Source organism: Sprattus sprattus (assembly GCF_963457725.1).
Source record: "Sprattus sprattus genome assembly, chromosome: 14".
NCBI classification, from domain to species: Eukaryota; Metazoa; Chordata; class Actinopteri; order Clupeiformes; family Clupeidae; genus Sprattus; species Sprattus sprattus.
In genome coordinates this window covers 6,003,330-6,028,467 of record NC_137912.1, presented here as the reverse complement: position 1 = coordinate 6,028,467, position 25,138 = coordinate 6,003,330, and the positions used below count along the sequence as shown (strand labels likewise).

Below are 25,138 nucleotides of genomic sequence, written 5' to 3'. Positions count from 1 at the left end.
CGCTGTAGCATGATATAATACAGCTGTTGTATATTATTTATGATGAATGTACAGATGAAAGGACACACCCAAACCCATCAGAGATACCTGAATTTCTGCATGGATAACTTATAAAAATGTAGTGTGTGATGGTGGTAATAAATTACAGTGACTATTTAAATTCCATTACGGGAAAATCTGATTTTGCATTAGTAACTTCGCCGAAATGTTGTTGATTCGAGAAAAGTGAGGAGGAATTTAGACCATCCATATTTTAGCCTGCCTACCACAAGGTGTCGCTTAAACATAGTAAATATTAAAAAATAAAAACTATTCAAAAACACACACACACACTCTCTCTCTCTCTCTCTCTCTCTCTCTCTCTCTCTCTCTCTCACACACACACACAAACACACACACACTCCTTCTCACTCACACACACTTTTCTATCTGTAGAATGTAGATCTGATCAAATATGCTTCTGAATGAGGGGGTGAATGTATATACCTATACAATGACATTGTTATACAAAGATGAAGTCTAATGCACATCTAAGTGCGTTCATGAGTTCTCTACAAATCAGGTTATACATTGCCTACTATATTGTCTACATTCTCTCTCAGAACAGGCGTAAACCTGCCTGTTTAAAAACGTTTTTGTCAACTGAGATAATCCACAAAACAATATATGCGTATTCGTCTGGAAACCGAAAGAGATCCATGAAGGGTGTGGGACGAGTATAAGAGAGAACAGTTGCATTAGTTTCTGGTTTCGTTTACCTTTCTAGTTGCATTGGTGTGTCCCCTATAACTAGGAAAAAGTTACAACATTTGTGAAATCAATTGCACTAAAATATTCAATAAGATTTCAAATCTGTTATACCGAAATTAAGGACGCCCAATGTCAAAACCCCTATAATACGTCGACTTTAATATAAAATTAGGTCTTTTCCTGAAATGTTTTGGTATGTTCCACTAGACATTACGGTAAACGAGGCCCACCTCTTTTTGTAATTCTCTTCTGATTGAACCTTTTCAGTCTCGTGACTATGATGTCAACATAAGAAAACGGAAGACAGGTTGGCATTGTCGGGGTAAGGAAATAAACACAAATATGATCTGATTTAAGACTATTATATTGCAAGATGTCAGTTGCATGATAAGACTTTTCGTATTTCTAAATGACCGTTTCACTTAAATTAACACAGCACACTTACGGACTTTCCTTTAAAGTGAACGAGAATACCCCAACATGTAGCTAGAATATGTGTTGGTGTTTTAGATACGACATCAACGGACGTTTGTGGATAACTAGTACTTACATAGTGATAATATCTCATATGACCTTAATAGTCATCGTTTACTTTAAGTTACTATACTGTGAATATTTGCAAGTCATTAATGTTAAGTCTTGATCGAAGCGGTTCTTATAGTTAACCTTCTCATCTGGTATGTTAGCTAGCTGTCTACCTTCAGTAGCCTAGGATAGCTATCTAGCACACTGAACTTGGTGTTGTTAGTCTTTTTTGTATGACAGGTGACCTAAATACTTACTCTTTTATTATTAAATCGAGAATTACATCAATGTATTTAAAACTTTGCCCCGAATCGACACGTTCTATGTTGTCAGATATACAAGCTTTTTTGGTCTCGAGGGGGAATTTCCCACCGATGTGACGTCAGCCGGTATCTATACCGCACCGACTACTGGACAACTTCGTCTGTTGAAATAGTGAGCGATACAGTCATTAATAACCTGTTTCACTGTTTGTTTAAACATATTGTCACATTTATATAATACAATAGATTACGAAGGTCAATTTAATTCACATTTGTATTGTATTGTTTTGTTTAGCACATAGAACAGGGCCTTAATATACTTAATATTCCAAGTAAACTATTTCCATTCACAGTGGGAAATGTAGCCCTGGTGCTTCTTAAAACTCACTGAAGTATAACTGAGGGAAGAAAAATAAATAAGTAATTTCAATGGAGGGATTATATGCAAACATGTATCCTCCTCTTCTTCACACAGCTGGTGCGTTTGAAGTCATCATGCAGAGCACAGCAAACTATCTGTGGCTAATCTCAGACCTTCTGGGTCAGGGGGCCACAGCAAATGTATACCGTGGAAGACACAAGGTAGGTCAACAAAACACTCCTCTATTAACAACTTCAGACTTCAGCAACCAAGAACATAGCAACCAAGATCATAGCTCACTAAAGCAGACTGGTGCGGTCAGAATGCCCCAATTACATCAGATAGCAAGTCTGCGGTTGTTTTGTGAGGAGGACTAGACATGTCGCCACAGTTTGTCTGTTTATCAGAGAAAAGATCACAGCTTGTCTCTGATTGCTGCAGTGCTCAACGTTTTAACAATAACATGATTACACACACACACACACACACACACACACACACATACACACACACACACATACACACACACACACACACATACACACACACACATACTCACAGTAGTCCTCACCATTTTAGTCCTCCCCATCCTTTGAATTGGGTTGACACTGTCTACACCCCAAAAGGAAGTCAATGTATCTTTTGTTTCAACATCACGCTCATGATTCTATGGTAGGGAGTCAAAGGCCTTTTAAGTATAAGAGAGCACAGTTATTTAACAAAGTGGCGTAATGTGCATGCCATGTGCTTTATATTTAATAATGTGGACATTCTTCATATCTCTCAACAAAAAGGCCAGAGGATAGATCAATAGATCCAATAACTACAAGGGTTCTACACAGAGAAGGAAATAAGGCTTTAGGTTGTTCTATTTGCTCTAATTCTAGAGCTGTACTATTTTCTAGGGCTTAGTTTATCATAGTTACTGGTGCACAGAAATGTTCCCAGAACAAATTGCTTGAGATGATGAACGCCTGCATCAGCAATATGGTTCAGGAGGTACTGGAGTCGTTCAACAATCGGAATGTTGCTAGCAGCTAGTGTAAGATAATTTCAGTTCAGTATAGTTTATTTGGTTTATTGTGCCATCCAACTTACAATTGTCTCTCTGTGACCAGGGCGTAGAAAGAACAGGCACAGGCAGTTACGGCCTTTGCCCACAAACTGTTCAAATGGAATGTGAGCTATGCTACATTGTAAGTTATAGCTTGGCCTCTGGAGATAAGACAGAGGTGCAGGGGTTTCACACAATATATGAGACATTAATGTCTATTTCTGCGAACAACAGATATACAACAGATACACCAGGGTAAAGGCCCCATGACCCCCACCTGTTAACCACGAGGGGCCCACAAATGACATCAGTAAGAGATAGACTATAAGAACTGGACTTTCTCTGTAGCAGACCAGAACTCCGGAGACCTCCTGTTGTGTTGACTTGATGAAATTGGTCTTGTTGACTCAACTGTATTTGTGCTGCCACTTATCAAGTAAAGCTCTAACTTGTTAAAAAACAAAACTTCGTACTGGCGTATTTTCCAAGTCCTAAACCATCACGCAGAGAATACAAGATTTTCTCTAACACTAGTTTGAACCCCCAAACCACTCCCAGGTCGGGGTCCTGTGTGGTAGCCTCAACCGTCTGTCTGTGAATGGGTAGATGGCTGAGGCATTCACATTTAAAGCACTTTGACCGCTCTATGTGTAGAAAAGCGCAATAAAATCCAGTCCATTTGCCTTCTACCAGTATGATTTAAATGGTTAGGTTTTTCCGGACGTTTGTATTGTTTAACAGTTCTGTATGTTGCGGCTAGTGTTGAGGAAGTGTGACTGAGATGCGTACAAACGAGGTAATGCACACCAGTGATACCTTTCGGCGGAAAGACACAAATGGTGTTGCTTCAATCTGTTAGAATGACAAAGCACAAATTTAAGTGTTGACCTCTGAACTTTGAGAAAAGGTAGTCATTTCTGTATGAGTCAGAGATGGCTGTATTATGTTGCCTTATTTTGTTGCGTTAAGTCCTAGCTACTTTTGAGCCGTTGCCTGATGCTTGTCATAAACCCTGGAGCTCTTTGACCTAATATTTTAGTTCTTAATCTCAAACTTAGTTATTTGACACAGTTACATCTTTGATTTGATGGCACCATTCTGCTCATGCCTTTGACTGCACTTGTGCGTCAGTGAGTTAGACAAATTCACCATCACCTCTTCTTGCTCATTACTGAGTATTCATATGGAAAGCACTTCTTGTAGTACAAATGTGTGAAGCAGGAGCACACTAAAGAGACACTAGGAATGGTGTGTGCCATAGTGCTTTCACAAAACATGAAACTAAATAGATCAAATCACTGTGATTTTTTTTGTTTTGTCCTTCAAGATAATAACTGACAAAAAACCCAAAGATAGTGTTGCTTAGTATGCACAATGCATCCTGGACACTCTCTGAGACTTGTGCACTTGCTATGCACACTGCATGCTGCACACTCTGTGTGACTTGTGCACTTGCTATGCACACTGCATCCTGCACACTCTCTGTGTTTTGTGCACTTGCTATGCACACTGCATCCTGCACACTCTCTGTGACTTGTGCACTTGCTATGCACACTCTGTGTGACTTGTGCACTTGCTTTGCACACTGCATCCTGCACACTCTGTGTGACTTGTGCTCTTGCTTTGCACACTCTGTGTGACTTGTGCACTTGCTATGCACACTGCATCCTGCACACTCCGTGTGACTTGTGCACACTGCATCCTGCACACTCTGTGTGACTTGTGCACTTGCTATGCACACTGTGTGACTTGTGCACTTGCTATGCACACTCTGTGTGACTTGTGAACTTGAGTGACGACTGCATGCACAGCTGTAGAGTCAGTGGATCATGTGACCCGGTTCACCACAGCTGGGGATTCCCCCTCCGCAGTCCAACATGCTGCATGCTCTGCGTCTCTCAGTCTAGGCCTTTCACTGCTGTGTGGCATAACCCTGTCGTGACACACACACACACACACACACACACACACACACACACACACACACACACACACACACACACACACACACAAAGGTTAAAGCACAAGATAATGTCAACTGACTGGACAAAAATTGGATCTTGTCATGTATTGTATGTTTGTGCAACTGGTACAACTGATTATTTTTAAATCACATTTAAAAACAACTCACGCTGACCAAACCGCTGTACAATTAAATCACAATAAAATATCAAAAACAAATAGACAACAGAAAAAAAACCATTAGAACTCAAAAACAATATCGTGTAGAAAAACCGAAGCAACAGACTCAACTAAGCATCTATATACACATAAAGCAAATATACAAATGATCAACTCAAAAACAATATCATGTAGATAAACCGAAGCAACAGACTCAACTAAGCATCTATATACACATAAAGCAAATATACAAATGATCAACTAAAATCAGGAAGATCCAAGTGCTAAAGAAATCTATCTCTACTCTTTCCACCTTTCCCATGCAGAAAACTGGGGACCTCTACGCCGTGAAGGTCTTCAACAACCTCAGTTTTCTGCGTCCCTTGGACGTACAGATGAGGGAGTTTGAGGTGTTGAAGAAGCTGAACCACAAGAACATCGTCAAGCTCTTTGCAGTGGAGGAGGAGGTGAGAATTCAGCATGGTTCTGCATTCACTTCACAAGATTAAGTAATGAGTGTGGGTTATGCTGATTTGAAAGCAGCTCCTCGATTCAAAACACGAGCACAACGTGCACCACTGCACTGCAAATGTTGTTCTTCCTCTTTGCTCTGCAGCAACTCAATGTGTGGGTAGATTGGGTTTTGGTATTTTTTTGGGGTAGTGTTGTAACAACACTTCCCGTGTGTGTGTGTGTGTGTGTGTGTGTGTGTGTGTGTGTGTGTGTGTGTGTGTGTGTGTGTGTGTGTGTGTGTGTGTGTGTGTGTGTGTGTGTGTGTGTGTGTGTGTGTGTGTGTGTGTGTGTGTGTGTGTGTGTGTGTGTGTGTGTGTGTGTGTGTGTGTGTGTGTGTGCGTGCGTGTGTGTGTGTTTATATGGTTGTAAAGAAAGAGAGAGTAAAACAGAGCCTCTGTATCAAATTCTCCGTTCCACTGTTAACTTCCCCTTGTACCTTTTTGCTCATCTGATGCATGTAGGTTTTTTGGTTTGTTCGTTTGTTTTGTTCAATGTGTGCATAAGTAGGTCAATGTTGTGCAGTTAAGTCATGTTGTAAAAGTCTAGCTACATCCATCTGATCACAGTTCATAAAACCACTTGTCTGTTATTTATATTTACCCTAATATCTAACCTGACGGCTGTTGCCTAAACATTTAAACTCATGTCACTGTTTTGTTGTTAAAAGTTACATTTGCCAGTGAGAATCAAACAGACAAAAACTGCACATATAACATGCAATGTTGCTATTGCAGCGGCTGACACACTAGCCTGTTCGATCGATATCTCAGAAGTATCGCAGGCCAACAGTTACATTTATTATGCACAACCTGACTAATGGATGGTCAAATAAAATAGACCCTGTCATTTAAAAAAATAGGAACCTATTTTTAGAGCCTATCTCAGTAATTGTGTCAGGCTTTTGGCATTTAATAGTGATGTCCCCTCCCCTGCTCCAGTCAAACACAGGACACAAGGTGTTGGTGATGGAGTATTGTCCCTGCGGCAGCCTCTACACGGTGCTGGAGGAGTCATCTAACGCTTATGGCCTCCCAGAAGATGAGTTTCTCATTGTGCTACAGGATGTCGGTAAGAAAACAAAACACTATATATATATATATATATATAATATGTGTATATATGTGTATGTGTATTTATTGATTGTTGTTGCATATGTTATTGTGACTATGGTATGCCATTGTATAATGAGATTGATGTTTAGATAATTAGGCAGTGCATTGGGAAATCTGTTTGAAACCCCAGTGAAATGCTCCTGAAGGAGTCTTGTTGCTCGGTATGATGGTTGCCGTGCACCCTGTTGTACTCGGGCCAGGTTGTAGAACTTGCAGGTGCCAGTGTGAGGTTTGGCTGCTGTGGAAAGTCCCCAACCAATATCAGTAACAAGGGAAAAAACTAAGTTACTTTAAATTACGAGACGAGGCTCGCAGACAGAGACAGACAGACAGAGAAAGAGAGAAACCGAGAGAGCGAAAGAGAGAAAGAGAGAAACACAGAGAGAGAGAGAAATGGAGGGAGAGAGAGAAGGAGGGAGAGAGAGAGAGAGAAAGATTCCCGGCTTGTCACCAGTGGGTAGTGTTCTATCATGGAGAACCTGTTCTAATATGTAGAACCCTTAGAGAATCATTGCCATGACAGTAACTGCCATCCAGACCAGTGGGTAGTGTTCTATTATGGAGAACCCTTAGAGAATCATTGCCATGTCAGTGACTGCCATCCAGACCAGTGGGTAGTGTTCTATTATGGAGAACCTGTTCTAATATTTAGAACCCTTAGAGAATCATTGCCATGTCAGTAACAGCCACCCAGGCTCTGGAGAACCCTAAGAGAATCATTGCCATGGCCACTGCCATCCAGACCAGTGGGTAGTGTTCTATTATGAAGAACCCTTAGAGAATCATTGCCATGCCAGTAACTGCCACCCAGACTCTGACACTGCCGTTACTGTTGACGCTCATGCCCTACTGTAAATCGTTAAGACATTAATCAGTGCAGATTGGTAAACAATAAGTGTAAACAGTGAACAAATTAACATGTATCAGAGCACACATGGAGCTGAACAGTGGTCTATGTGTTTCAGTGGCCGGAATGAACCACCTGCGTGAGTACGGCATCGTCCACAGAGACATAAAGCCGGGGAACATCATGCGTATGATCGGGGAGGACGGGCGCTCCGTCTACAAGCTGACGGACTTCGGGGCGGCCCGGGAACTGGAAGACGATGAGCAGTTTGTGTCGCTGTACGGCACGGAGGAGTATTTGGTGAGTTGACCAACCAGTTTCCCTAACAATGCAGAGCGTAAACAATGGTGGTGGTGTGGTGAGTGTGTGTGCGTGCGGTCATGATGGCGCACCCAAATAGCAGCGCCACAGTGCAAGTCCTTTTACAAAATGCAAATAGAAATGACAAGAGATGGAATCTGTGAATAAAAATGGAACGGAATCTGTGAATAGAAATGGAATGGAATCTGTGAATAGAAATGGAATGGAATCTGTGAATAGAAATAACAAGAAATGTCACAATTGTGTATTTACATCATGGAAGACGTTCGTTTACTGATTACTGAGCATTTAATTCAAGTCAGACAAAATGGAAACCATTTTGTTTTAAATAACCAGGATATGTAAACGTCAAGGATATCCAAGATAGGTGTATTGCATTAACCCAACCCAACGTTTAGCCTGCCTCCCTGCTGATACAGAATAAGGCAACAACAAGCTAACACAAGCCAATAAATGCAACGTGATATTTAGATAGAGCAGATGGATAAATCCAACTTGGGCAGTCATGGTTTGTGATTGGCGCATTCAGATGTTCCCTGTCACAGAAGAATGAAGACATGCTCACAGAAGTCAGTTATATATTAAGATATAGTCAGTTACATATCATGTTTCCTGGCCTTTTCCCCTAAATTCAAAATAATAAGGCCTTTTGAGATTAGCATCTTAGTCCTTCACAGAATTTGGTGTTGTTTATGATAGTTCTCTGGTGCTTCTGTCTGCATGACTTTACCAGAATCCCTCTGAATGCCAATTGTTGATTTAACCTTAATTTACTAGGTGACAGTTCCTTACTTTCTATCATATATGTTAATCAAATTATTAATCAAAGTATCTAGTGCTCTTTAAGAAATACTGTGTTGCGCTGCGTAACATAGGAGTGAAGCAATGTGGGAGTAATAATTAACTCCGGTAGTTGACAAAAAAAAATCACCCGTGGAGTTCAAGGGTCAAGGGTGATGTTGAACTGTTTTTACACTGCTGTTTGCAGATCAGAAAACAGGGAACAGGATATTTTAATTTTTTTTTATACAAAAGTAATGACTGCAACACTTAAGGTAGGGTATTTTCTTTTTTTTCCACAAGAGAGGCACTTCACTTTTATCAGTTATATTATACTGACATTAAACTTCATCTGTTAGGGGTGTATGAAAATATAGATAGACTTGTGTAGTGTGATATATTGTTTTGTGCTACTGTAGTTTACATGCAAAAGTTTGTGGCAGACAGCGATTCATTTTGTGTTGCGTTTAAACTCCCAACCACTAGATGGCATCTTCTGCTCTTTGATAATGTAACACCATCATCCATATGGTGGAGTGTTCTTTCTTCTATGACTGTTTTCCTAAAATTAGATTTAAAAAAAGATAATTTGCCAATGCACAGACCTACAATCTGTCAAACACTGGTAATGATTTTACAGACAACACTTGAAACCTGGCTATGTAATTCCTTGTATTTATTTGTGTGTGTGTGTGTGTGTGTGTGCCATGTCTTCTAGCACCCAGACATGTACGAGCGTGCCGTGCTGCGGAAGGACCACCAGAAGAAGTACGGCGCCACGGTTGACCTCTGGAGCATCGGCGTGACCTTCTACCACGCGGCCACGGGCAGCCTGCCCTTCAGACCCTTCGAGGGGCCCCGCCGGAACAAGGAAGTCATGTACGTACAGTGCTAGTGATGTCATGTACGTACAGTGAGAGTGAAGTCATGTACGTACAGTGAGAGTGACCGCAAGGTGGTCAAGATCGTACAGTGCCAGTGAAGTCATGTACGAACAGTGAGAGTGAAGTCATGTACGTACATTGAGAGTAAAGTCATGTACGTACATTGAGAGTAAAGTCATGTACGTACAGTGAGAGTGAAGTCATGTACGTTCAGTGCCAGTGAAGTCATGTACGTTCAGTGCCAGTGAAGTCATGTACGTACAGTGAGAGTGACAGCCTAGGTCCACCCCCTTACTACAGACACGGCCCAACGATTACCAGTGCCTCTCTTCAGACTCAGGGCTTTGTCACAGGGAACCTAAATAATCATAGTTCTCATCTTCACAGTCTGTGCCCCTTTAATTAAGCTTTTTATTGAAGAAAACGACTTGCCACCACACGGCTTGAGGTGACGCATGTCTCAATCGTAATTCCTGAACTGTAACTAGTATAATCAATGTCAGTGTAATTGGCCATGAAACAGGTGAATACGTTGAAACTGGACCCTCAGACCAGACAACTGAGTATCCAATCACCCATCTACCCATTTGTTTATAAACATTGGAAAGTTCTGATGAGCTGGTATTGTGTTGCATTGTCAGTCCAGAATATTGTGGGTGCGTGTGAGTCGTTCTAGGATATCAGGTTCATAATTCTTCAGCTAACTGATCCTCAAGCTTAGGAATGTCAGATGCTTACACTAGATAGGAATGTCATAGGAATCTCAGATATATACAAGCCTCTGTCTAGTACCTCTAATGTGGAATTTCAAAATATTTCAGGGATATTCTCCGTTTTGCTGCAGTTTACAGTTTTAAATGTTTCCTCACAGACGTAAATTGAGATTTTTGCATGTTACGACCCGGCCCCCGATCCACAACATAAGGTTGAGACCAACACCAGAGTTTACAAAAATAAGGGTTTTATTTCAATAAACAAATAGCTCAAATCCTCAAATCTAGGATATGCAGTGCGCAAATGAATTGGCAGCCATGACAGTACGCTGAGCTCCGGCAGCCAGAGACTGCTGAGAATGCAACCCTTCCTCAGGCATGGCGTTTAATTACACCTGTGGACAGGTAACACAGTTACGCCCATGCACCACCCACAGACCCTTGCACACCTTCTCAAGTGTGGACCGGTAACCCATGCACCACCCACAGACCCTTGCACACCTTCTCAGGTGTGGACAGGTAACACAGTTACACCCATGCACCACCCACAGACCCTTGCACTGCCTCTGCAAGGCCAGTTTTACAGTGTTAGCTGTTGGGGACTGTGTCAAGAAAAAGTTTTATGTAACTTATCTTGAGAGTTCTCTGCAACTTGTTTTTTCAGCACACCGTATACATTTTTATCAGTATGACTGCACCCAGGGTAAAGCGACAATAACTGAGTGTCGCTGAGAGGCTAAGCAAGGGAGTTTCACTTAGGTGACGCGCTAAAACAATTCCATTGTCTGCTCCGGAGGTTACTGATAGAGATTATTTCCAAACACTGTTAATGACTCAAGAATATAATAATCAAGTGCCTTGTATTAATGTATTCCTTGTATGAATTATGTGCTTATGACAGCAGGAGCATGGCTTTTCTCTCTGTGTGTGTAACTAAAATATTAGGTGCCACTAAGTCTGCATATGAACAAGAGCATGTTTAGACCAGAGGAGATAAGAAGGGAACTGTGCTTCTTCCGACCTTGTGCAAAACTGCCATCCTTGCAAGACAGGGAGCCTCGGACGTGAGAAATCCACCACATGATCATCCCTGCTGAAAGCTAAACTTAAGTGTTTATCATTGCTTCACTGTCAGCCTCGGCTGGGAGGGGAGCCCAATTGCAATTGTTGTTGTTTGTCTGTCTAATAAATATACTTTCATGCAGCTCCGGAGTCCTGAACTAACTAGGGTGAATTTTCACCTATCAGTTACGATTTCTTCCATTTATTTATAAGCAGATAAAACAGCTTCAAGATCACCATATACCAAAATAAAAGCACCAAAGCACAGACTAATTCAACCATGGCATATGGTTGCTATACAGGGTATCCAGCTTGTGATTTTTGTTGTTGTTGTTCTGGTTGGACCTTGTTCTGCCAGATGATCGGCAGGAACGTGTGTTTGTTCTGTCGTGCAGTGAGATTATTCTCCTCCCTGTTGTACTTCGCAGGTATAAGATCATCACAGAGAAGCCATCAGGGACCATCTCTGGACAGCAGAAGTTTGAGAACGGAAAGATTGAGTGGAGCTCAGAGATGCCGGTGTCCTGCAGCCTCTCAAAGTAAAAACAATAATGTTGTATTACACACACACACACACACACACACACACACACACACACACACACACACACTCACAGGTAGATATACATAGGTTTAGATAGAAAGATAGATAGAGATGGATAGATAGAGATGGATGGATGGATGGATGGATGGATGGATGGATGGATGGATGGATGGAACGAGAGAGAGAGAGAGAGAGAGAGAAAGAGGTAAATAACACCACACAGTACATTTTGAAAATATTTCAAAGTCATGACATGTTTGTATTCAGGTCCTTAGCCGTGAAATATTTGCCAGTTCCTTCTATGCAATAACCCACAGGATAACGCACATTTAATCTGTCTATTAGCCAGCATAGATGGGAATAAGTAATGGGAAAGACGTTCAACATTTGGGACTTTCCCGGTCTGATTTAGCAGTCAGGAATCCAAGTACTGAAAATAATGGCAGCGCTGTGTGTCTGTGACCTGTCTGTGACCTTTCTGTGACCTGTCTGTGACCTGTCTGTGACCTGTCTGTGGCCTTTCTGTGACATGTCTGTGACCTGTCTGTGACTTTCCCAGGGGACTGCAGAGCCTCCTGACCCCGGTGTTGGCCAACATCCTGGAGGCCGACCAGGAGAAGTGCTGGGGCTTCGACCAGTTCTTCGCCGAGACCAGCGACATCCTGCACCGCATGGTGGTCTGTGTCTTCAGCCTGCAGCAAGCCACACTGCATCATGTTTACATCCACAAGTACAACACGTGAGTGCCTCTACGTTTGAAATTACTACATTTCCCAGACTTCCTTGGTCTTGTTTGATGCCCTTACATCAGCTATCACACAAAATAAATCCCATTTGTATAGTGTTTCGTAGAACTGTGTTTCGTAGAACTGCTTGTTTTCTTGTGCAAGAGACACTGTAACCAAATAATATGTTCAGTTCCCGTAGAGCAGCCGTTCTCAAAGTGTGGCCGCGGACCACTGGTGGTCCGTCAGTGCCCCGTAATGGTCCTTGACGGCCAAAAGTAAATTATTGCGACTTTTCTAAGATACAACTCAGAATGAACAGAACACAGCCAGTAGAAGCTTAATCTAATAAAGAGTTGCCTAATCTATAAACAAGGTCATGGATTGGTTTAAAACAGGGACTATGAAAATTTAATTAAATGAGAAAGCCTCTGACACAGACAAGGAGAAGGTGCAACAGCGAGATGGTTCAGCCTCATTGGGCATTATCCCGCCGCAGAGCTGCATTCAAACAGCTTTTTTTCTTCCGCTGCGGAGTCAGCAAGATGATAACTATATTCTGCGTTGGATAATGACAGCTCTTAATTATGAAAACTGAACTATTAGGATGGCTGTATTAATGCCAGTGGGCTAGCCTACTGTGTGCATCGTCGTGTTTCGTGATACATTGGCCTGTCTGAGTGTGTGTTGGGAGTATGAGGCTGTGAGCGAACTATAGTTTGTAACATAACCAAGTCACGCATGGAGCAGGGTTCCAGATGCTTTGCCTTGCGCATTGTCATATATAAAACTAGGCTACCGGTACGTAAAAAAGGAGAGCCCACAAGCGATAATCATGTGCCGCTAACAATTGTCTGGAGCCAGGCCTGGGTAGGAGGCATGTTGTTCCGGGGATATACTATTAAGTTAGATGGTCCGCAAGTTTTTTTTTATTGGCTAAGTGGTCCTTGGTCTGAAAAAGTTTGAGAAACACTGCCATAGAGCTTATAACCTTTGTACCACAGTGCGTAGGCTGCACCAATCAGTCTGCACCAGTCTAAACCACTTAGCAGTTACACAAAGATTTGTATTCTAAATGAGATCTGCATCTTACCATTCCACATGTTACATTTTTTGGTTAACCAGAACGAGGAGCTCCTGGTTGCCAAAACCATGTTTGCATGGTCTCTGGCATTTGAATTGTTGGCCAAAGGTTCACATTCACATGAATGAATAATATGACAACAATATAACAAATATAACAATAATTCAACAACCGCTGTATCCTTGAAATCATGGCTTCTATTTCCTGTAACCGTTTTTTGCAGTCGTTAATGTCAGCAAGAACAGGTCATAAAAAAAACTATGAACATGATGGCAATAAGGATTATAAACAAACCATAAGAGTTATAAAAGAGGTAAATTGATGGGGAAAAATGTATATGGTAAATAAATCATAAAATAAAATAAAATAATGAGAAAAGTAATTGTAATACTCCCCACAGAGCCACCCTGTTTCAGGACGTTCTGTTCAGATGGACCAACATCACGCCTCCCAGCCAGGAGTTCCTGTACGAGGGTCGCCGACTCCACCTGGAGCCCAGCCGCCAGGCCACGAACTTCCCCCCCACCTCCCGCGACAACCCAATCATGCTGGTCAGCCGTGAACTGGTCAACACCGTCGGCCTCATCTTTGAAGATCGTGAGTTTGGATTTATTTAGATATACTGGATGTTTGTTTATTTGGTCAAAAAATACATCTGACCCAGGAAGAGCAAGTAGAAATATTGATGACAATAAGTGCAGTATTGATTGTTAATTTGTCAGTGTCTAGATGGCATCACATTACTCTTTTGTTTACTTTTTTGAATACAAACAGTATTTTTCATTGGTAAAGGCTTATTAATTGTTAGCTTTGAGGGGGAAAAAGACTGCTACTCACTTCCCTTATAGCTTTTTCTGGATTTTGCCCCAGCTTGAAATCCACAGACCTTTCTAGGTGCATATGGAATGCATATGGAAGTATTGAGGTATCTCTACTGAAAGCCTGGGTATTCACCCATAGTGTTGAGCACAGATTCATTTCATGGTGATCTGTTGGTACAGGTTTGCCTAGCAACCTGAGCTCCTTGTTGCCCCTGACTCCATGTAATGGACTTGATTACATGTTTTTAAACATACTTGCTCTCTGCTCTTGCTCACACACACACACACACACACACACACACACACACACACACATACACACACACACTTACTCAAACACACACACACACACACACACTCTCACTCATGTACTAATACATTCACACCTGAACTCTTATGCCTTCCCTTGCGCTGTGAGATGTAATGGTGCTCACACGACACAAAATCCTTCCATTCTACACACACACACACACACACACACACACACACACACACATGCTAATTCCACGTATTCATCTCTCTCCAGCCAGCCCACCTAAAGTCCAGCCCCGCTACGACCTTGACCTGGATGCCAGCTACGCCAAGGTAAGCGGCAAAACACTGCGGCGAAAGAACAAACCCAAGAGCCTCGTCAAGTAGGCAAGCACCGCTTTTGCCCCCCATCCTCCCCCTTAGCAGGACTTGATATGCTAATGTTGCTAACATCCCTCGGCTCCGTGATCTCTGCTCTCGTGTAGTGGGGGTGAGTCACAGTGATAAGGGCTCTTGAGCCATGGGCTTTCATTTAAACAGGGAAGCAGAAACAACAACAGCAACAACAACAACAACAGCAACAACAGCAACAGCTGCAGCAGCGCAACATCGTGTGGAGATCAGAGGGGGCTAGCAGTTGTGTTCTGGCCCCTCACAGAGGAAGCCAGATGCAGCCCCCCCCTATTGTTCCAGCCACTCCGCTCGCCCACATCCCAGTCAACAGGCTCTAAATGAAGCAACCCATGGCCGACAAACAATGCTGCAGAATTGCGGAATACTAATTGAAGCCCTTTTTGTCTGAATTTGAGAGGGGTTGCTGTCGGGGGGGGGGGGGGTATGAGGCCCATGGTTATTAGTAGATTGTTTTCGAGTACCTCAAATACGTCATCACATTTTTCATCGTGCAGATGATGAGAATATTAATGTTGCGTAGTCTTTCATCAGCAATTTAGGGAACTGATTACAACCATTATTGATTCATTATGAATTAATGAATCATACTAGAAAAATCCTATGGTTTTTTTTCTACTTCGTCACAGAGTGCTTTTGATGCATTTTGGACGTTAGTGCAGCTGGCTGTCATCCTTCATGAGAAGTTGCATTTAATTATGTCACAGTAGGACAACACTCTGCCCTCTTAAGTTATTAAACCGTGATGTCTCATAGCAGACTGTGAGAGGATCTCAGACACTCCTAAGATAACAGCACACTTGTATGAACTCATGAGATGTATCACTGTGCTCGTCATCAAACCGACAGTGGTACAGGAGGTAGAGAAGTCGTTTAGTAATCAGAATGTTTGCTAGGTCAATTCCCTGTCGGAGTGTCCTTGAGCAAGACACTGAACCCCTTTTTGCTCCTGATGTGCAGTGTGTCATCAGTGTAAATGTAAATGTGCATACATCCTTGTAAGTCGCTTTGGATAAAAGCGTCTGCTAAATGAATAAATGTAAATGTAAATCCAACCCTTTCAAAATTCAATTCAATTCAATTCAATTTTATTTGTATAGCGCCATAACAATACAATTGCCTCTCGGCGCTTAACAGAGCCCAGAGCCTGAACCCCCTTAGTGCATGCACAACGGCAACAGGGGCAAGGAAAAACTCCCTGTTAGACAGGAAGAAACCTTAAGCAGAACCACGGCACATAAGGGGGGACCCATCTGCTTGAAATCTCAACCCTGTGTCTTTATCTCTCCCTAGACGTTTGCAGGTGATGTTGGCCATTTGTGGAAAACATCAGATTCACTACTTGTCTGTCAGGAACTAGTCAGAAAAGGTGTCAGGGGACTAATGTGAGTACACCAATAAACCACAAATGTATATGAATATGAATGTAGGTGTGCATAAATGTTTTAAAACCTTCTGTTGGTTGCCATGGATTGTGTATTTACTCATGCAAACACACAGATTAGCTGCTACTGAAGGCCAAGCTAGCCGTCTGTAACACTGCCCAGCATCAAAAATAATTGGACAATGGACCTCTCACTAAACACACTAAATATTCTTTGGTTGTGTTTTTTGTTTTCATCCTAGAGAATTGATGAAGGAGGACTATCATGAAACTGCCCACAAAAAAGCTGAGGTGTTCCACATGTGTAACTTATGCAACCAGATTCTGGAGAGGACCGAACAGCTGTGAGTGATGCATTCAATTTCACAGCTCTCTTATTGTGCGAAGAAGCCAGGGCTGAACTACTGCAGCATGTCTGCTAGTTATTTCAGCGTTGTTGTTTTCAGTTATAGAGTTTTCAGGGTGCGTTGTGTTTCTGTCTTTCTCCATGTCAGCTATGAAATACTGATGCAGGCCAACCTGGTGTCGTCAGAATATGATGAAATCTCAGACATGCACAAAAAAGTGCTCCGGGTAAGTTTCTAACCCCAGCTTCCATTTACGACTTAAAGGCTCAGTCCGCGATTCAAATCCAGTACAATCTTTGTCAAGATCAGTGAATTGGTCGTCTCAATCCTCTAGACACTCTCCATTCAGCGTGTGTCCATTCAATGTGTGTGTGCACTCAAAAAATTAAACTCAGGTGATCATACACTGTCCTGTCTCTGTAAAAGTTCAGGACATGGAAAGAGTGGTATAATTTGATTTGCCCTAGAGCTTAAATATCAACAACCTTTCGCCAAAATGGCAGACTGTACCTTTAAAAGACTGAAGGTAATACTAAAGGATCAGCACAAATCAAGGCATAGACAGCAATGCCAGAAGTTCTGAGGTCATGTCTGCTGCATGACTGAATGGAAATGACGCAATGCTGTAGATCATCATATGAAGTGTGTGTGTGTGTGTGTGTGTGTGTGTGTGTGTATGTGTGTTCAGCTCTCAAGTTCACTGAGTCCTATGGATCAGACGATGCAGGACATTAAGAATAAGTTCCTTCCAGGAGGAATGCTCACAGATGCTTGGACTATGCAAGTGGGAACGCATCCAGCCGACCGGAAGTAAGGCTTTATGTGTGCTACGGTCGTGTGTGCGGGTTTATTTCTTTTTCTTTAGTTTAACTTTTCTTGGAAAACCATTTTTGTTTTGTTTTATGTTTGTTTGAAACTGGAAAAAAAAAAACAGCAGAACATTTGTGGACACAAAGATCAAAACCAAAGAATGTTGTCTAACCTAAGGAAAATGCATTTTTACCATTTTGTCACCACATGAATCACATAGTCTAACATCCCAGCTCTTCTGTAGTAAAGCATAAACATACACTAATGTCTGCTATGACCAGCAAAAAGTGGTTTTCTGTGAGTCAGCCAGAGGGAGGCGTTGCTGGAAAGCTGATTTTGGTGCAGCCGTGTATGCTAAGTGTCTGTCTGGTGTCTTTCAGCGTGGAGAGGATTAAAGTCCTCCTAGACGCCATCACTGCTATCTATCATCAGTTTAAGAAGGACAAGGCCGAACGACGTAAGTTACAGGAGAAATATGCAACAACCCACATTTGCTAGTATGGTATGGCTGTGTGGCACTGACACACACATATGATCAGTCAAGTCTGAAGCCTGAAAGCCAAATATGAAGATCTGTGATGCCAAAGAATCACACATTTGCGTGTGCTCAGAATATGTGGGAGAGAGAGGATCGCTTGACGGAATATGACTCAGAATAGCTTGACATCATTGGCGCCATGTTAAGTTAGTTAATCACAAATAAATGGCATTGGGTTAATATTAACACTTCAGACCCTAAGGCCTTTTTGTGACTGTTAGGTAGTAGTCTGCCATGCCTGATATTTGTGTATATTTCAACTCAAAACAATAAATAAATAAATAAATGATGGATAATAAATTAAAAATAAATGATGAAAGGCATACAAAAAAGAAAAGGAAAAAGAACAGCCTGCAAGGGGTTCCTGAGTTTGTTGTTTTGCTGCAACGTCAAAAAGTGTAGGTCCATGTTACACATTGTTGAGGTTTTGGTATATGGTATGAACATTTGATCATATATGTTTTACATTTCCTCCAGGTCTCCCTTACAATGAGGAACAGATCCATAAATTTGATAAGTATGACAAATTATCAATGCAATAATATTTCTCACTCTTATATGGTAACATGCATTGCACTGACTGTCATAGACTGTTAAGTACATAGGTATGTACATTAAGCAAGCGTTTTAGTAATGTGGTTTTGTCTTATGTAATCTCCAGACAGAAGCTGGTGCTCCATGCGACTAAGGGTCGAACGTTATTTACAGACGACTGTTCAATGAAGTACCGGCTCTTCATCTCGAAGAGTGAAGAATGGATGAGGTACAGACTTCATCTCTCACTTCCGGCAACAACACACAAAATGGCCGCCATTATCATTAATATCGCCCATGTCTCACAATGATGTGTCCCTCTAGCTGGATCAAATTATTGTACACCACTTAAACCACTCCTACTGAGAAATGTTTCTTCAGTCATCAATTATTAGTACTATGTCTATTTTAGTTGGCTACTTATATAATGATTACATCAGTATTGGGTAATAATATTTAATATTCTCATAATAGCAGTCCAGTTGTAGTGTAGGTGTAGGAAAAATTCCGGTCACCACAACCTCCATTTAACTTCTTGAGGACTGTAAGACTACAATGTGGTATGCGTTACATCAAGATCTCAAAAAAGGGCTGTGCTGTAATGTCTTGGCTAGACACACTGTCCCTGTTGAGGGAGAATAGATGCGTGGACGGGCACAGTCACAAACAGAGCGCCTGCTATCTCTCTCTCCCCTCTCTGAGGAGCTACTTGAGCGTTGCCCTGGTAACGGTGCCACAGACCAGGCTGACGTTCGCTCAGTGAATTTTTATGAGGAAGGTCATCAGTCAGAGATATGTGTGGAGCTGAGCCATGGCGATGGAACTGGCGCTAGTGTGATAAAGTGGGGTGTGTTTGTGTAAACAGTGCGTTCTCCCGCCATGGGAACGTGGTTATGAAATGAGCGACTTAAAGGTGTGTTGGTTGACTTCATCAGCTGATTTATGAGGTTACTGTCCTCCTCCGAGTCCTGTTTTTGTTTCACTTACCATAGAGGAATAGAAATTAGGTTTGTTTATAATCATCCCGACATACGCACACACACACACACACACACATGCACACACACACACACACACATTATATCAACATAGCTGTCAGAATAACTATCACAACATTGTTTATCGGGTTTAAGATGTGTGTGTAGTGTGGCAACAGCACAGATGCAGAGTGTACAGGAGACACACACACACACACACACACACACACACACACACACACACACATACTGGAAGGAAGTACACTTGGTTGCCCGTGAAGGCATCAGCTGATTCCCTGAGTCCTTGAATCACAATGAGCTTAAGCAGCACCCAGATTCCACATGCTAGAATAACAATGTGGATAAGGAGATTTCAGACATCCATGTTTCTCTAGCTAATGGCAGTTATTGCCCCGGTTAAAGTTGTAAATATATATTTGTTTTATAGTTTTTGGTGTTTCAAATGTGTAGATGAATCCCTGCATGTGGTTGTGCTTGATCTAGCATCTAACCATCGTTTACAAATTAAGAAGAACTGATTTTACTTAGCGTAAATCAACAAAATACGAAAATCGCCTGTGCTCCTTACTCATTAGATGTTACACACAGTGAAACTCACCAACTAAACATTAAGATCTGATGATTAAGGGGGATTTCTGGATTTCTCAAATTGGCAAAGAAGAGTAGATAAAACAGAACAATGGTGGTGGAAGCTGAACATGTGTGTGTGTGTGTGTGTGTGTGTGTGTGTGTGTGTGTGTGTGTGTGTGTGTGTGTGTGTGTGTGTGTGTGTGTGTGTGTGTGTGTGTGTGTGTGTGTGTGTGTGTGTGTGTGCGTGTGCATGTGTGTGTGTGTGTGTCTGCGTGTGTGTGTGTGTTTGATCTCATCACAGGAAGGTGCACCACGTGAGGAAGCAGCTCGCCGCACTGAATGGCCAGTTCATCAACATGGAACAGGAAGTCACCATGCTCATGCAGCGGGTATACAAGGTGAGTGAACCCAGCAGGAAGTGTGCTTCAGTGGGCTGTGAAACAGTTGTGTGTGTGTGTGTGTGTGTGTGTGTGTGAGAGACAAATATTAAGTCCAGATGCTGTGTCCTTTAGCCATAATGTGTATTGTACTGGGCGGAGTCCTGGATCATGTTAAAAATATTTTATCTTACCTGTGAATGTTACCCGTGAATGTTACCTTTTGAATTTTACCTGTGAATGTTACCTTTGAATCTTACCTATGAATGTTACCTTTGAATCTTACCTGTGAATGTTACCTGTGAATGTTACCTGTGAATGTCACCTGTGAATCTCACCTGTGAATGTCACCTGTGAATCTTACCTGTGAATCTCACCTGTGAATGTCACCTGTGAATGTCACCTGTGAATCTTACCTGTGAATCTCACCTGTGAATGTCACCTGTGAATGTTACCTGTGAATGTCACCTGTGAATCTCACCTGTGAATCCAAACTCCAAATCTGTGCCTGTAGCTCCAGGAACAGCTCCCACAGAAGATCATGCCCTTAACCTCAGGCGGGATCAAGCCTCAGGCGTACCTCAGTCAGAGCACGCTGGTGGAGATGACCCTCGGGTGAGTACCCTGCCCACAATGCACCATGCCTGTCAGCCTCACACTTCAGGAGCTGGGAGAAATGGAGCGAGACAATTTTATATAATTCCATTTAGAGATGTGTACAGAGTAAAGGTTATCACAAACCCCTTCTCAACACTTCATTTGTATAAACCAGCAGGTATGGTTTAAACAAATTAAGTGTTGAGAAGGGGTTTGTGATAATCTTTACTCTGTACACATCTCTAAATGGAATTATTTAAAGCCAGCAGGGCCACTGATGTCCTGATACCTTCTGTGTATATGTGTATTCTTCTGGTCTGTGTTTATTTATTGATATGACTCCTTAATTCTTCTGCAATCTAACAAGGTTCAAATTGCAGAACAGAATCGTTATAGATTCCGATAAAACCAATCAAATGCACAGATAAAAACATCACTCGACAGCAAGATATGCTACCCTAAGCTATCATTACATCTCTCTGACTGAATTGCCACTCATGTCTCTTCAGAATGAAGAAACTGAAGGAAGAGATGGAGGGAGTCGTGAAGGAGCTGGCAGAAAACAATCACTTTCTCGAGCGGTAAGTTGATCACCAACGTCCTGGTTTGTGTGTGTGTGTGTGTGTGTGTGTGTGTGTGTGTGTGTGTGTGTGTGTGTGTGTGTGTGCGTGCTGTAGTGAATCAGAGGAGAGGAATTGAAGATATTGACAGTCACATGCACATGCCTGATGACACGTACCTCAAGTGCTCCTCTCTGTTTCTCTGATGTTGGTGCGCGTGCTGTGTTCAATACCCCTCTGTGCTGTGATACACAGCCTGTAGTGCATGCAAGTCGCAATTACAATCACAATTTCTTTCATTGGGTTGTAAAATCACACACTTATTGTGTTGAGCCACGTTAAAAGGGTGCCTGAACAGCTTAGTTGGCTTGGCATCAGCCGTTCTGGACAGGTTTTGAGCCCTAGCCAAGAATGAAGCCATCGCCATAGCAACCAGTATTGACAGTCACTTAGCCGTTACGCTTGTTTTTAGTGTACTCTTGATAGCACTGTAGTTTTGGATTTTATGTACGCTTAGAGAGCATTTGACCTTACTCCGATCCTGCATATGTTACAGATATGAACTGACATTGGGGTGGGGATAACGGTCCTGTTTCTGTTTTGTGTATGTTTTTGTATAGTTCTAAAATGTAAAACTTGAACTTCTTTTGTATCTCTACCTTGATATTATCAATAAAAGATTGATAAAAAAAAAAAAGATATTAACTGATATTTCTCCCCTCAGGTTTGGAACCTTGACACTGGATGGGGGTCTGAGAAGCGTTGATCGGATCTAACGGCCCTTCACCACCCCACCCTACCCTGAAACAACCCCACCCCACCCCACTCTACTCTACCCTACCCCACCCTACCCACCCCACCCACCCTACCCTACCCTACCCAACCCTGCCCCACCCTACCCTACCCCTACTTCAGAACACTTCCTCCACAGTGCAGTGTGTACAACCAAGCAGGCACAAGGGGGAAAGGCCACAGTGTACATATTGCATAGTGTTGTAAATAATGCTGTTCGAGTTGCATTTCTTTTCTCTTATTTTTTAATCTGCCGACCCGTCTCGCAAAAAAAAAAGGCTGAATGAGCGTTCATCTGTACCTCTCTTGCTCCATGTTCCATGTCAATTTATCTTCCTTCCGTATCTTTGCACTTTGGTTTATATAGAGCTGCCTTTATTTGTAGTGCCTGTAGGATGCCTGATTTTGAGTCCTTTTCGTTTTTTCTATTTGTCTTATTCCTGTTTTGTGCTACTACTTTTAACTTTATGATCTGGAAAATCATGTGTCTCTTTTGGGGACCCTGACAGTTTAAATACTCTCTTCATCTGATAAGTCTTATTTACTGGAGACTGTATAATAATGGATAGCTAATATATGCGATTAGCATTTCCTCCATATGAATTCAACTCATTGGTTGAGTTTTGTAGATGGAGCACCTATGCTGAACCACAAAATGGGGGGGGGGGGGGGGGGTACAGGATGGGCATTAAAATGATCAGCTGGTCAGCTGGAGATGATGTGAATGTTTTGGCTGCATAGGATCTGGCAAGGAGCCCTCCCCCTCTCCCTCTCCCTCTATCACCAACTTGCGGTTATCCCCTTGCTAGTCTTCTTTTGTCACTGACTGCGTACTGCAGTATTTGTTTTGCCATTTTTGTCAAAACCAAACAAAGCAAGAGTGAGTGAGATGATAAAGTCTATAGTACAACTATTAAGTGGATGTTGGTGTGTGTTTTTTTTGTCATTTTCTGCCGTTGTATGATCACAGCAGTGAAGGACAGAGGTGGAGGGGAGGGTGGGTTGCGACACGTGTTAAAAGTATCTTAACGTTACAATTTTCATGAAGCAAACAAAAACATAAACTACTCTCAGAAAAGTAATTTTGCCTTTTACAGAGGCCATTTAAAATCCCTATTCAGGATTGGGTGTGGGGGTGGGGAGAACACTCATTTGTGATGATGTCACAATGTCTCTCCATGGAAACCATTGTTGGCGGGTGAGCAGTGAGCACCGTGATCCATGTATCCCAGTACAACCCCCCTCTCCCTCTCTCCTGCTCCCTCTCTCTTCTGTGCACAGTCACTCATTCACATGTTCTTCACTTGTTCTCTCCTTTTCTCACACATTCACTCACACTTTCTCTCTCACACATACTCAGACACACACTCTCTCTCTGTACACCCACTCATTCACACATTTTTAATTTGCACTCTCCTTCACTCGAATATTCACTCACACTTTCTCTCTTACACATACTCACTCTCTTTGCACACTCACTCATTCACACGTTTTTCGCTTGCTCTCTCTCCCCCACCCCCACCCCCAGGTATGGGAGTCAGCTGTCCAAAGAGGATGACAGCCAACATGGCCACAGCAGTCTTCTGCTATGACACCATTAACGTCATATAGTATACCCACGCAGTATCTCACTCAGTGTGATGAGAGAGAGAGAGAGAGATGTAGCTGTGACCACTCCACACGGGCTCTGCAAGTGGCGTCCCCTTGTTAAGAGTGTGTTGGAAAAGCTGCTTGGTTTAGTATGTATAGTATGTACAGGGATGTCAAACCGTTATGAGAAAGTGATATGGTGTGTGTGCCATGAGATCATTCATTCATCCGTTCATGGCCTTAACTTCAGCTAGGGTACAGTACACTTGGTTTAAAAAGCAGACTCTGTGTGAGCGGTCTTGTCATTAATGAATAAGCACTTGTTGTCTGTGACTATGGGTATGAAAAGTGAAAGTCCTCTCTATGGCAGAGGTGGTGTAGACGCACACACTCTGAAATTAACCTCTGCATTTAACCCATCCAGGGAAGTGACACACACACACACAGTGAAGTGAAGTAACACTAACCCGGAGCAGTGGGCTGCCATTGGCGGCGCCCGGGGAGCAGTGATCGGGGTTAGGTGCCTTGCTCAAGGGCACTTTAGCCGTGGATGTGGGCATGGGAGAGCAGTGGTCTACAACTTCCCCCGCCCACATTTTTCCTACTGGTCAGTGGTCGGAGATCGAACCGGCCACCCTACGGTTTCCGGCCTGAAACCCTAACCAGTAGGCCACGGCTGCCCCTAAACACCATGACATTATGTCATAGCTGATGCATTCCTTTTTAACAAAGCCTGTTCACCAAACAGCACAAACCACCATCATTACTAGAAGCTACTGTAACAACCAGTTCTGTAGTCTGGACTACGGTTGCTGTGGAAACATGCTGCACAGCAGCATCCTGTAGATTGCACATCTGAAATGGATGTAAAATTGACAACCGTATGGTTGTTAAGGTC

The 25,138-nt window shown here is 42.5% G+C and overlaps 1 protein-coding gene across 1 annotated transcript; it reads left to right on the top strand.

Moving 5' to 3' along the window:
* Positions 1-1,043: 1,043 nt before the first annotated feature.
* Positions 1,044-23,473, top strand: tbk1 (TANK-binding kinase 1). The gene is made up of 22 exons (XM_080851590.1): positions 1,044-1,072; positions 1,609-1,710; positions 2,014-2,120; positions 5,401-5,541; positions 6,526-6,655; positions 7,665-7,846; positions 9,366-9,526; positions 11,735-11,845; positions 12,410-12,589; positions 14,060-14,256; positions 15,007-15,065; positions 16,437-16,528; positions 16,770-16,871; positions 17,022-17,100; positions 17,563-17,684; positions 18,065-18,141; positions 18,700-18,739; positions 18,884-18,985; positions 20,626-20,722; positions 21,216-21,316; positions 21,808-21,879; positions 22,583-23,473. The coding sequence occupies exons 3-22, from the start codon at positions 2,034-2,036 to the stop codon at positions 22,632-22,634; spliced, it is 2,184 nt and encodes a 727-aa protein (XP_080707716.1). The 5' UTR covers positions 1,044-1,072; positions 1,609-1,710; positions 2,014-2,033; the 3' UTR covers positions 22,635-23,473.
* The last annotated feature ends 1,665 nt before the right edge of the window (positions 23,474-25,138 follow it).